At 36.4% G+C, this 13153-nt stretch overlaps 1 protein-coding gene across 3 annotated transcripts in view; it reads left to right on the top strand.

Moving 5' to 3' along the window:
• The window catches only part of CYP7B1 (cytochrome P450 family 7 subfamily B member 1), a 175379-nt gene that overhangs the window by 135857 nt on the left and 26369 nt on the right, over positions 1-13153 (top strand). For 2 of the 3 annotated variants that reach the window (XR_002072933.2, XM_019421240.2), the window contains exon 2: positions 5467-5603. Coding sequence is in view for 1 of the 3 variants with exons in the window: in XM_019421240.2 (XP_019276785.1) it covers positions 5467-5603 (137 nt within the window). In the remaining 2 variants the exon portion in view is untranslated. Of the gene's footprint in view, positions 1-5466; positions 5604-9948; positions 10093-13153 lie in introns of those variants that run through there. The other variant, XM_019421242.2, reaches the window with a different exon arrangement.

The following is a 13153-nucleotide window of genomic DNA, read 5'->3' as shown; positions in this document are numbered from 1 at the left end:
GTCCGTGAGTTCGAGCCCCACGTCGGACTCTGTGCTGACAGCTCAGAGCTTGGAGCCTGCTTCTGATTCTGTGTCTCCCTCTCTCTGGCCCTCCCCCACTCACACTCTGTCGCACTCTCTCTCTCAAAAATAAACATTAAAAAAAAAAAAAGTCATTGCCAGCCCCAAAGTCATCTAGATTTTTCTTATGTTATCTGCTAGGACTTCTGTAGTTTTGCATTTTACAATTAGGTCTCTGATCTATCTTGAGTTAATTTTTGTGAAAGGTATAAGAATTGTGTCTAGATTTCTAGTTTTGTGAGAGGATGCTATTATTCTACCCCCATTTGTTGAAAAGGCTATCCATTCTCCATTGAATTACTGTGCTCCCTTGTCAAAGATTGGTTGACTATATTTGTGTTGGTCTAATTTTGGGCTTTCTCTTCTGTTCCACTGACCTGTTTGTCTATTTGTTTACCAATAACACACTGTCTTGATTACTATTGCTTTATAATAAGTATTGAAGTGGAGTACTATCACTCCTTCCACTTTGTTCTTGTCCTTCAATATTATATTGGCTCTTCTGGGTCTTTTCCCTTCCCATATAAGCTTTAGAATATGTTTTGTCAGTATCCACAAAATAACTTTCTGGCTTTCTGGTCAGGATTGCATTGAATCTATAGATAAAGCTGAGAAGAACGAACATCTTGAGAGTATTGAGTCTCCCTATTGATGTGCATGGGATATCTCTCCATTTATTTAACTTTTATTTGATTCATTTCCTTAAAGTTTTGTAGTTTTTCTTATGTAGATTTTGTACATATTTTTTTAGATTTATACCAAAGTATTTCATTTTTATGGGTACCAATGTAAATGGTCTTTTATTTCAAAGTCCACTTATTCACTGCTGGTAAATAGGAAAGCAATTTATTTTTGTGTATTAATGTTGTATTCTGCTACCTGGCCATAATTGCTTATTAGTTCCAGGAGGGTTTTTTTCTTGTTGATTCTTGGAGATTTTCTGTATAGACAATCATGTCATCTGCAGTAAAAACAGTTTTAATTCTTCTACCTTGTATTTTCTGTTCTTGTGTTATTGCATTTCAGTATAATGTCAAACAGGAGTTGTGAAAGGGGTATCTTTGCCTTGTTTTAGATCTCAGCAGGGAAGTATTTAGTTTCTCACTATTAAGTATGATGTTAGTTGTAAGGTTTTTTGTAGATGTTCTTTATCAAGTTGAATTTTCCTCTCATCCTGGTTTTCTGAGAATTTTTTCATGAATAGGTGTTACATTTTGTAAAATGATATTTCTGTATCTATTGATATGATCAGATGATTTCTCTTCTTTATCCCTTTGAATTAATGGATTACATTAATTACATTTAATTGATTTTTGAATATTGAAGCAGCCTTAAATATCTAGAATATATTTCACTTGCTCCTAATGTATAATAATCTTTTCTATACTCTGTTGTGTTCAATTTACTATTATTTTGTTGAGGATTTTTAAATCTATGTTATTTTTTGTTGATCCATAATTTTCCTTTTTGTCATGTTTTTGTCTGGTTTTGTATTAGAGTAATGCTGTCCTTATAGGATGAGTTAGGAAGTGTTTTCTCTGCTTCTCTTTTCTAGAAGAGATTAGAGAGAATTGGTAACATTTCCTCAAATGTCTGATAAAATTCACCAGTGAGCTCTAGACCTGGCGCCTTCTGCTTTGGAAGATTATAAATTATTGATTCAGGGGCACCTAGGTGGCTCATCGGTTAAGCACCTGACTCTTGGTTTCAGCTCAGGTCATGATCTCATGGCTTTGTGGGTTCAAGCCCCGCATGGGTTCCGTGCTGGCAGTGTGGAGCTTGCTTGGGATCTTTCCCCCTCCCTCTCTCTCTGCCCCTACCCTACTTGTGCTGTTTCTCTCTCTTTCAAAATAAATAAACTTCAAAAGATATTTATTGATTCAATTTGTTTGATAGATGCATACTAATTCAGATTACCTATTTCTCCTTGTGCAAGCCCTGTGGAGCCCTCGTAAGTCTGGCCCCTTAGGAGATTTTATATCATAAGTTAGTCCTTGCTCAGTCTCCAGCAATTGGTCAATTACCCTTTTCAGTGTCTCTCTTAAAGACTCCAGCAGCAGCCTCTGTTCCCAGTAAGCTATGATTTTCTGTATTCACCTGTCTCTATAGCTTTCAGGGCAGTGGTTTGCTCGGTGGCATCAATTCTGTAACGAATCTAAGAGGAGTTATTGATATTCAGTTTGTTCAGCTTTTTTCTTGTGGTGAAGATGGGAGTGATGCCTTCCAAGCTCCTTATATAGATAGCAGGGAGAGTTGATGAAGAAAACAGTTCATACAGAGAATAAAAGAGAAAAACCATGTATGTTACAATGTATGTGAATAGCCCAGAAAACTAATCCTGTTCTGTATAGCACAACTACTTTCATATATGAATGGTAAACATTTAAGGTTAATATTATCATTCTCAAGTTAAAATTTCTTTTTTTATTTTTTAATGTTTATTAATTTTTGACAGAGAGAGAGACAGAGCATGAGCAGGGGAGCGGCAGAGAGAGAGGGAGACACAGAATCCAAATAGGTTCCAGGCTCTGAGCTGTCAGCACAGAGTCCGACTCGGGACTCGAACTCACAGGCCACGAGATCATGACCTGAGCCGAAGTCGGACGCTCATCCAACTGAGCCACCCAGGCACCCCTATCATTCTTAAGTTAAAAAACAACTGGGTGTCTACATAGCTAGTGTATTAGAGTTAAAATCCCAGTATTAAGGGTGCCTGGGTGGCTCAGTCACTTAAGTGACTGACTTTTTTTTTTTTTTTGCTAAGTTTTTTTTTTTTACTATAATTTATTGTCAAATTGGCTAACATACAGTGTGTACAGCATGCTCTTGGTTTTGGGGGTAGATTCCCGTGTTCTGTTGCTTACATACAATACCCAGCGCTCATCCCAACAAGGGCCCTCCTCAATGTGACTGACACTTGAGTTCAGTTCAGGTCATGATCTCATGGTTCGTGAGACCAAGCCCCATGTCAGGCTCTGCACTGACAGTATGGAGCCTGCTTGGAATTTTCTCCCTCCCTCTCCCTCTGCACCCACCCTGCCTCCCCCACTTGTGCACATGCATGCACAAGAACTCTCTAAAAAAAAAATCAAGAACTTGGGTTTAATCATTGAGAACCTTTTATAAGCTCTAATTTGTAAAATTTACAAGATGTGTCCTTGTAGTGTCTTAAATAGTAAAGAGGATATTTGAGGAAATATATACCATCAGAGTGGGATTAAGAGGGGGTATGGACCACAGTTTTTGTTTTTTGTTTTTTGTTTTTTGCATTTTTTTTTAATTTATTTTTTTATTTTTTAAATTACCCACTGTTGCTTGAGAACCTGTTCTTTTTAAGCTTTGGGACCTGATCATTCCCAAGAAACATTAGGCATCTATTCTCTCATTCAGCAGTGGGCAGTGGGTATTTCATTTTCAAAGTCACAGAGCATGAGAGAGACAAATAGCAGTATTTACACTGTGCCATATGTCAGCAGGCCTTTCCGGATCATTATGGTGATGTCTTTCCTCTCTAAATAATTTTTACAAATGTACTGATGAAGACAGATTTTTGTGGTCTGTCTTTGATGGGTCATAAGATGAACCAGCACTATATTTTTTGCTGAAAATATGCGTAGTTGTGACATGGTATTTCATACTTTTGAGCTTATTGCTGCCAAAATGAACATAGCTGTAAGAAATGATGATCCTCTCATCTTTGTAACAGTAAAATGGCTTCCTAATGTGTTTCCCTAACTCTGAACATTAACTTAATATTCCCTGGATTTCTGAGCTCAATCCTTTCCCCCCGCGGAAATCCCGTGAAGAATACAGCTTTTGACCAAATGACAGAGCATAGAGGATGAAATTAGTTGCATTAAATTACGATATGACAAAAAGCCTTTCAAAATCTTTGTCACAATGCAACATTCAAGCAACATTAAACAAACCAGAGTAAAAATAGACCAAGGAAGAGAGTTAATATTTTTAAAGGAAATCTTGTGAACTAAGATCACTTACGAATTTTGAAAGCCATTGATTTATAGCCGGTATGCTATGGCAGTTTCTAATTTGGAGATCCTAACTTACAATCATATATGTTGTCTCCTCTTGTTTAATCTATGGATATAGAATTAACTGTTAAAATACTTTTTTGGTACACTTTTAAATTTCTCAAAAACACAAGTCTCCATTGGGAAAGTTAGCATTTAAGAAAGTAACAGAGAAAGGGAGGAAGCATAAGATATACATTTTTATGCAATGTTTATTGTCTTTCTAAGTATATGTATTTAAATAACAGCATACACTTTATAAATTATTATAAAAATCAATTTTATTCTGAAAAGAGAAAGAAGAGTTTTGATACCTTTTTCCTTTATTTCTACCATACTTTGGGTTTATTTTGTATTAGTTTATTTCCTTTTTCCCCTGAAAGATCTGATGTTTATGTTTTAAGTTTAATTCTACCATGTTGGGATGTGGGAAAATAAAAGCTTTTGATAGGGTTAATCTAGCTACATAAAAGTCCATGTTGAATATGATCATAATCTTGAACTTTGATTAGGTCTGAGCTAGTAATATCTTGTGATTAATCAAAATGGGTTGTACTGCCTGTAGTATAAGTCATCTTCACAGATGGGATAGAGAATTATCAGAGTTCTCTTGAATATTTGTTTTAATCCCTTCTAGGATAAAATGGCTTTGGATTTTTTTTTTTAACTTTAAACCAGATTGAGTTCACCAAATAAATGAAGAAGAAGAAATTCTGAAGTCTAGTTTTGCTAGGATTATAGGTCAAAAAAGAAGGAACTTGTTTTTTAATTCACAATATTTCAATGTTTCGTTGAATGTGTTTCATATGTTGTCTTGTAAAATTTAATAAATATTCCTATTCATTTTGTAGTTGAATAAAAACTTTATGAAAGGATATAACAAGATATACTTCATGGAAACAATGTTGAAGTTTTTACTGTTCCCAACAGCATAAAAGATTTTTCGAGATTATTAATTGTCCCTCTTCTAATGATATAATCCTAGCCTAAAGTGATATCTGATAACAAAGAACTTTACTTTGGCAAGTGAACTACATGACATCTAACACTCAGAACAGTACAGACAGAGCTCATACATAAAATGGTTACTAAGTGTAGCTGTCATTTCAGTCAGCCATTTGAGTCTTACAAGATAACAAAGTTCTTCAAAAAGTTGCTCACCAAAAGCTATGAATTGAACTGTATACCCCAAAACCCACACATACTGGTGGGGCTCAATAAATCCATGTCTTTGATTATATAAGAATCATTGAATAAAATAACTGGAATTAGCTGTGCAATTCATCCATTCACTTCTAGAGTGGATTCATAACTCACATGTATTAAAATAGGGACTTAATTTTTTCTTGTGTTTGTTTGTTTGTTTTTCTCATAGGAGACCTGGTGAGCCTCCATTGATAAAAGGCTGGCTTCCTTACCTTGGAGAGGCCCTGAACTTCCAAAAGAATCCTTTAGGTTTCATGAAAACACTTCAAAAGCAACATGGTGACACTTTCACTGTTCTCCTTGGGGGTAAGCAGCACTTCTATAAGTACCTTCCATAAGTCATAAGTTCTTGGGGTGTCTGGCTGGCTCAGTTGGTAGAGTGTGCAACTCTTGATCTCAGGGTCATGAGTTCAAGCCCCACACTGAGTGTGGAGCCTACTTAAAATTTAAAAGAAACAAAAAACAGAAAAGAAAAATGCTTAAAAAAATAATAAATTCTCAGTTGGTTTTTTTCTCAGTTGTTCTTAAGCTGTATTTTTCTCTAGGCAAAATATGGAATGGTTATATATTATTGTTTCATTTGTAGGCCAGTACAAAAGAAAACTATTTCTTTGAGTACAGTAATTTTCACATTAAAAACAAAGTTTTTACACAAAGTGTAAAAGTCTTGAGGGTACCTAGGGAACCCTGCTGTCCTCCCATCACCTGCCATTTTGACTTCATTTGGCTTGGTTTTAAGAATTGTTCGGGGCGCCTGGGTGGCTCAGTCGGTTCAGCGTCTGACTTTGGCTCAGGTCATGATCTCGCACTCCGTGGGTTCAGGCCCCACGTCAGGCTCTGTGCTGGCTGCTCAGAGCCTGGAGGCTGCTTCAAATTCTGAGTCTCCCTCTCTCTCTGCCCCTCCCCCACTTATTCTCTCTCTCTCTCTCTCTCTCTGTCAAAAATAAATAAACATAAAAAAATTAAAGAATAAAAAGAATGGTTCAAGGGGGAAAAAGGCTAAAATGTATTAACAGACTTTATTTTATAGAGCAGTTTTAGGTTTAAAGAAAATTGATCAGAGATTACCCATATATCCTGTTTCCCTGGATCATAGTTTTACTTATTATTTCCTACTATAGCATATCCCATAATTTGTCACAGCTGATGAGCTGATGTTGATACATTATTAAAGGTCTGTGGTTTACATTAGGGTCCACCCTTTGTGTTGTACAGTTCTTTGAGTTTTGACAAATGTGTGTCATGGATCCACCATTCCCTGGATATTATTCACTATCATAGAGGATAGTGTAACTGCCCCCCAAATACTCTGTGTTCCACATACTCATTCTGCTTTCCTCCCGACCTGATCCCCTAGCAACCACTGATCTAGAATGTATTTTTTTACAATGTATTTTTAATTTTGAAGTGTTTGTTATGCTTCTCACTTGAATAAAATGCTTACAAAAGAAAAAAAGAAAACTACAGCAAGATTACTAAACATCCCAGTATCATAGGGCTGAGAGGAAAAGTTGGAATGCTTCTCTCATCCTCCTTTAAGGCCCATGTTGTCCAGCTGTATGAGCTAAATAGCTAAATAGCTGCTGTGTAACAAACCTCCCCCAAATTTAATGCCTTAAAGCAACCAATCTTGCCTGAATCACTTTTGTGGCTTGCGTCATCTGGCTGCTTAACTGGGAACTGGATGTTCCAAGATGGCTTCATCACGTGCCTGGCTGGGCCTCTGTGTCCACACGATGTTTCATTCTCAAGAAGTTGTCCTTACATGGCAGCTAGTGTTTCAGGTGGGTGAGAGGAAAAGCTGCAGAGCCTCCTGAGAACTGGGCTGAGTTATTACAAAACCTCTCTTCCACCACATTTTATTAGTCAGAGCAGTCGTAGCCCAGCCCCAACTCAAGGGTAGGGAAATAAACTTCACCACTCTCTGGGAAAAATGGCAGAGTCCCATTGCAAAGGAGCATGTGTAGAGAGATAGAAAGAGTTTACTGTAGCCATCTTCACACAGTCTTTTATATCAGCTTATCACTGGACTAGCTATTTCTTTTCTTCACCTTTCATGTCCTATGTCCCAGAAATCTGATCTCTACAGATTAGATTATCTGCACTTCTTTGCCCTCTGACTTCTAGTGGAGCGTGCTGGAGGGAGGGCAGGAAAGGCCTTTCCAGGCTGTTCTAGCTCCCCATCTCTCACTGGGCTGTGGCAACACAGTTCACTCGCCTTCCTTTCCTTCCCAAGAAGAATGAAGCCATCAGGTATGATCTCAGACCCTCACCTATCTTCCGGATATCCTTGTGTCTCACAGCTATCCTCCCTACATTTTCCCTAATTTCAAAGAATGTTTAAGACAATTACCTGTCCTCGTGACCATAACGTCCTGCCTCCAAAGGTCCGGTTTCATTATTTATTCTTCCCAAACATATATCTTCATTTTTCTTTCCCTCTTAGGCCCTTACATAAAGCTTAAAATAGCCATACTTGAGCTTCTCCTATATTCTCCTTCTAGGTACCTTTCATTTCTTTTTTTTTTTTCTCTTTTGCATCCAGATTTTTTAAGTTACCTACATTTGCTCCCATGCTTGCTTATCTCCTAGATACCTCCTACTTGGAACAAGCCATCTGCCTTGCTGAGGACATTAATGGGCCCTCACCTGACTAGACCTCTCTACTTTGCTTGACCATACAAATCCCTCATTCCTTCTCAGAACGCCCTATTCTTTCACTCTGGTGACACTGCACCTCTGGTTCTTTCACTGACTCTGAGCATTCCTTAAACTGGGTCATCTTTACTTAAACACTTTTCTTTGCTCAACCCTTTTACCTTCCTCTAACCAGTCTTGGAATTTTATGTTCTGTTCCTAAAGAATTTAGGTAATTTCTTCTTACTGCAATTACTCTGTTGAGTATCAGAAGCAACCTTTTGTACATAGAGCAACTTCATTTCAGTGCTGCCATTTTAATGTAATTGGGAGAAAAACAACGACCCAACTGGATGAAATTATCAGCACGGCTTGCCTTCTTGCATGAACAGGCAGTATCCATTTCATCACAACCTAGTGGCAAGTCTCTCCCTACACTCCGATTTCAGAAAAACTGAAATGGAAAAAAACATCATGCATCTGGGGCAACTGCGCTATCTAATGGAATCCTCACAAGGCTCCCCAAGACTGGGCTCCCCCACCTCTCTGGCCTCGGCTCTTGCTACTGCTTGCCTTGTGCTTAATGCACTATTAATACGCCAAATTGTTTGAAATTTCTCTCACACACGATGCCCTTTTGTGCCTGTGTTTTGTCTTGCTGTTTTTTCTGCCTGAGTGCCGTTCTTCTGTTTGTGAGTCATCCTGAAAAGATGACTGACACGGGTTCATCTTTTGAGGTCATAGTCACATTACACTTCCTCCCCAAAGCATCATTGACCATCTCTTCTCCCCTGTTATGTTTAACGCCTCTTCTCCAGGCTCCCATTACGCTCAGTATCACTCTGTCATGGCATTTAATAAATTGTGAATTTATTGTTAATTCATTTGTCTATTTACCTTCATTATTCTTTATCTCCTCTATTGCCAGCATTTAGACCAGAGCTCAGCACTGATTGATTCACAATAAATATTTGATGAGGATATTCCCAATACCTTAGGGCTGATGAAACACTTACTATAATACAAATAAGGGCCATACCTGGTGCTTCTATTCTAAGTGATCTTTTGGCTTCATAATAACAAAACTATATTCTTCACTTAAAAAAAAAAGAAATCACTCTTACTTAAAAACTTAAACTTTATGTTCTAATGAGTAGACACAAATTATTGATCGTCTCAGTTTTCCCTTTTAATACATTATACAAAAATAACCTGAGATGATTAAGATGATTAAACAGAAACTTGTGGTAGAGTTGGGTAATGTTATTCACTGTTCAAAAAAGAACCAATTTCCACTGACACTTGATATCTTAATCTTAGACGCTAAGAAGCTTGTTGAATTTCTGATGTCTAAATAATTTGGCCATGGTTATGCTTTTGAACTCAACAGTACACAACCACAGTTGAATATGTACCACTACTCCCCTTTGGCTCCTTACCAGAGTTTGTATTAATTCCTGTCAAGATACCCTGTTCACGTATTTGCTTCTAATAATCAGTTTGCAAAATAGCTCCTTTGGAAAATGTGAAATGAGGAACGGGGCCTTCCACCCTTGTCCCGTAATGTGATTTCAGTTACTGTATGCTCTTGCATGATGAACAAATGATTGTCATCCCCAAAAGTCTCAAGGGACACGGATGTCATCTTAATAAAGAAATTAAAAGGTACATCTTTTCATGAGAAACCACGTAAATTCGTGCCCTGTCGCAGAAAATAGTTCTCTAATTGGTTTTGTGTGGTGGTGCAGAGGAACAGTTTTCCCTAGATGTCACCCCAGCGAAGCACCACTGTACATCATTGTCAGCAGCTAGTGAAATCTCCCTAATAAGAGGGAGAGTATAAAATGTGGTCATCCTCATAAACTAAAAAGTTCATTCATATTTCACTTTTAAACTAATATTTTCAGCTTGATGTTTTAAAAAATTCTATTGAAAAACTGAGCATGGAGATTAAAAGCTCATAATTAAGGAAAATCTCTTTAAAATCCAAATTTATCTCATATTTGTTGACTAGGCATTTCTATATCTAAAGGCTCAAATAGTTGTCCTGAATTCCCATGGATATATCTCTGGATAGCACCAAATACCTGAAATGAAAACATCAAAATTCAATTTATAACGATCCAGTTGTCAGACGTTTTGTGTACAAGACAACGGGGTGAATAATCTAATTTTTCTTATATTTACTGACGTACTTTGCGTTATGTAGCTTCACCTTCCTAAAAGAAGTGATTTCGAAAGAAGTGAAAAGGCTGCCGAGTTAGTAAAGGATCATGCACAGGTTATACAGGAATGCTAGAATTAATATCTTTAGACTCAATCAGCTCTGAAAAGGGACAAGAATGAAATTATTGTTAAAGAAGACATTAAAAATTTTGAGCCCATTTCAAATTTATTGCTCTAAAAGATAATTATATATGATATATATTAAATAGTGCATATAATATTACATTATATATATATATATATATATATATATATACATATATGTAGCAGAAGTGAGCCCCATTTTGACATTTCTATTTTAGACAAATGCAAACTCTGAAATTCTTTAAATCAATATTTCATATCAACTGCTGACAGCATTCTTTTCTCTTTTGGAAACATGGCAATGGATATTGTTTCTACCTTGTGATCTTTGTAAACTAGGCAACTTGCCTATCAACACTTGATATTCATTTACATAAAATCACACTGGAGCAAAAGTTAATTTTGCTCCAAGAATACATGGCCTTCAGAATAACTTTTCAGATTTCCTTTGTTAAAAAATTTAAATTCATTTTATGAATGTATATGTGTTTTCCTAACTGTCTGATTAAAGATTACAAAGAAACTCTGGTTTTGCATCTCACATTAGCAGATGGTGGACAGATGGTTTAAATTAATATTAATTTTGGAAAACTTAGCTTAAATTGTTTATACTGAAGATTAAAAGTTGGAAAAGCCAACTAACATCTCCAGGGTTATTAGTACTTCCAAACCCACTTGAAAAGTAAAATCCAGAAAATCAAAACGTCTACTTTTAAAGCAATCAACATCTTACTCAGAAAGAGAGTTGGGAAAACACAATGCCTTGATGTTGAAGAAAATTAAAATAAGAATGAGAAAGAGAAAATACAGATCCTGGAGTGTAAAGAGGCTTGACAGGAGTGAGAATTTCATTTACAAATAAATTGATTTTAACTAATCAGGAAAGATTTTTATAAAGAACCTATATGCAATAATTGCTTATTTTAAAAAACAATTTATCAATAATTGGTTGCTAATTAGCTTTTATTCCTTTTATTTGAAATAAATCTCATTGTTTTCTTCCCATATCCTAACCAGCAAGGAGAGAGAGGGGCTATATGTGTATTTGTGATGAATCGTAGACAAAAACTCTTGCATGCACACAGGCTCGATCTACTTCAGTAGGCCAATGGCCAGTAGCTCATGCTGTCATGGCTGAATATAGTTTTGTCTTTCCACTTAGATTTTAATGAATGTAGACAATTGGTAAGAAAAATTCAAACTATTCTCTAAAAATTGTGTGTTTTACAAACTGAATCTTTTATACATTCTCTGAATTTTAGTGGCTAATTTAAAATAACCCTAAAGATATTTAACAAAATCTTCTCATTTAGTGAAAGGAGGAAAGTATGAATCACCACCTGTGAAAATACATAGCTTTGCCTAAAATTACATCTTTTGCAAAATAAGAGAATTCACTCTTTTTTTCCAATTATTTGTCAGGCAGATGCTGGCAATTTTATTTAATTAAGATGCTATGGTAAAGCAGGTGTCATAAAATATGCTCAACTCCAGTTGAGTCCTTTTTGCTCTCCCTAGGGGAAAAAATCCAGTTTACTTTATAGACGCAGCTTTGGGATCTGACCAGAAGGAATAGACACTTCTAGCTTTACCCTCATTCCTATATTGGCCCACCTTATTAAATAAGTGAAGGAGAAATACAATATATAAAATTCAAGACATATGATATATTTTTAGAAAAACATCATAACACATGTACATTAATGTATACTTAAAAATTACGTTTTAAAATTGTAAGACAAAAACATATTATCCTGTTTCAAGAATTAGGTTGCAGATTATTCAAAACTTTGTCCTAATCATGTACCACATTGAATTTAATATCTGTGATGCTGCTTGAATTACCAATAAATAACAAGTGAGGCATTGTTGGTCTAAGAAAGCTACACACACATACACACTCACGCAAAGAGGAATGATAAAGTGAAGAGGAAAGTGTGTATGACCTTACAAATGTTAATGTCTATGAACTGTTTTCTAGAAGACAATACAATTAATAGATATTAAAATTTGTAGGGTTATCTAAACTTCATGTCTGTTCATGGAAAGAAAGGACATTAAATGCCCATTTTAAATACTCTTTGCATAATACTTCGAATTAGGAATCTTAAAACAGCACTCTAGTGAGAGGAAGTCAGCACTGCGTAAGGAACGGAACAACGAATGGAGAGTGACTTCTTGTCCAGGCTCTGCCACTAAAAATGGCAGTGGGATCTTGGCCCTTAACCTCTCTTGACTTTCTTTAGCTTTTTCAACTGATTAATTTAGAGTTGATAGTTGAACCATCAATGATCACCTGGGAACTGGGAACTCTCCCAACTCCAAGAGTTCCCAAGAGCTGGGAACTCTCCAAGTTTCCTGCCAGTTTTGAGAGACCAACCATAGAACGGCCATGTTCCTCAGTGTGCTGCCTTAAATCACTTCAGGCCCCTGTCAAAAATAGAGACTTGTAGGTCCCACATCTAAACCTTATGAATCAGAATCAGGCAGGAATCTGTATTGTTAACCAGCACCCTAAGTCTTTTAATGGGGTAAGTGTGGACAACACTGATCTATGAAAAGACCAAATGTCAGCACCTCAAGGAACTATCTTGATGATAGATAACTCCAGGCAGACTGAAGCAGATTTCCCTTTCTCTTTCTGCTACATTGCGTTCACATCTCTGCTACAACACCATCCACAATGATACAATGATTTCTTTGCATCTTTTTATCTTAAGAGGAGAGAGATCCAAATAAATATCTGGATCTCAATAAATGTTGAAGGTAAGGATGAATGCATGAATGGACAGGTTCTAGTTTGGAATTCTGTTTTAATCACAAATCAGTAGGTAACCTTGGACATGTTACTAAATCTCCATGAACCTCTATTTTCTCATGTATAAAAATGAAAATGCTGACATTTTGAT

Source organism: Panthera pardus, unplaced genomic scaffold, assembly GCF_024362965.1.
Source record: "Panthera pardus isolate Hobbes unplaced genomic scaffold, ASM2436296v1 HiC_scaffold_7, whole genome shotgun sequence".
Taxonomy (NCBI): domain Eukaryota; kingdom Metazoa; phylum Chordata; class Mammalia; order Carnivora; family Felidae; genus Panthera; species Panthera pardus.
This window is presented reverse-complemented; position numbering and strand designations above follow the sequence as displayed.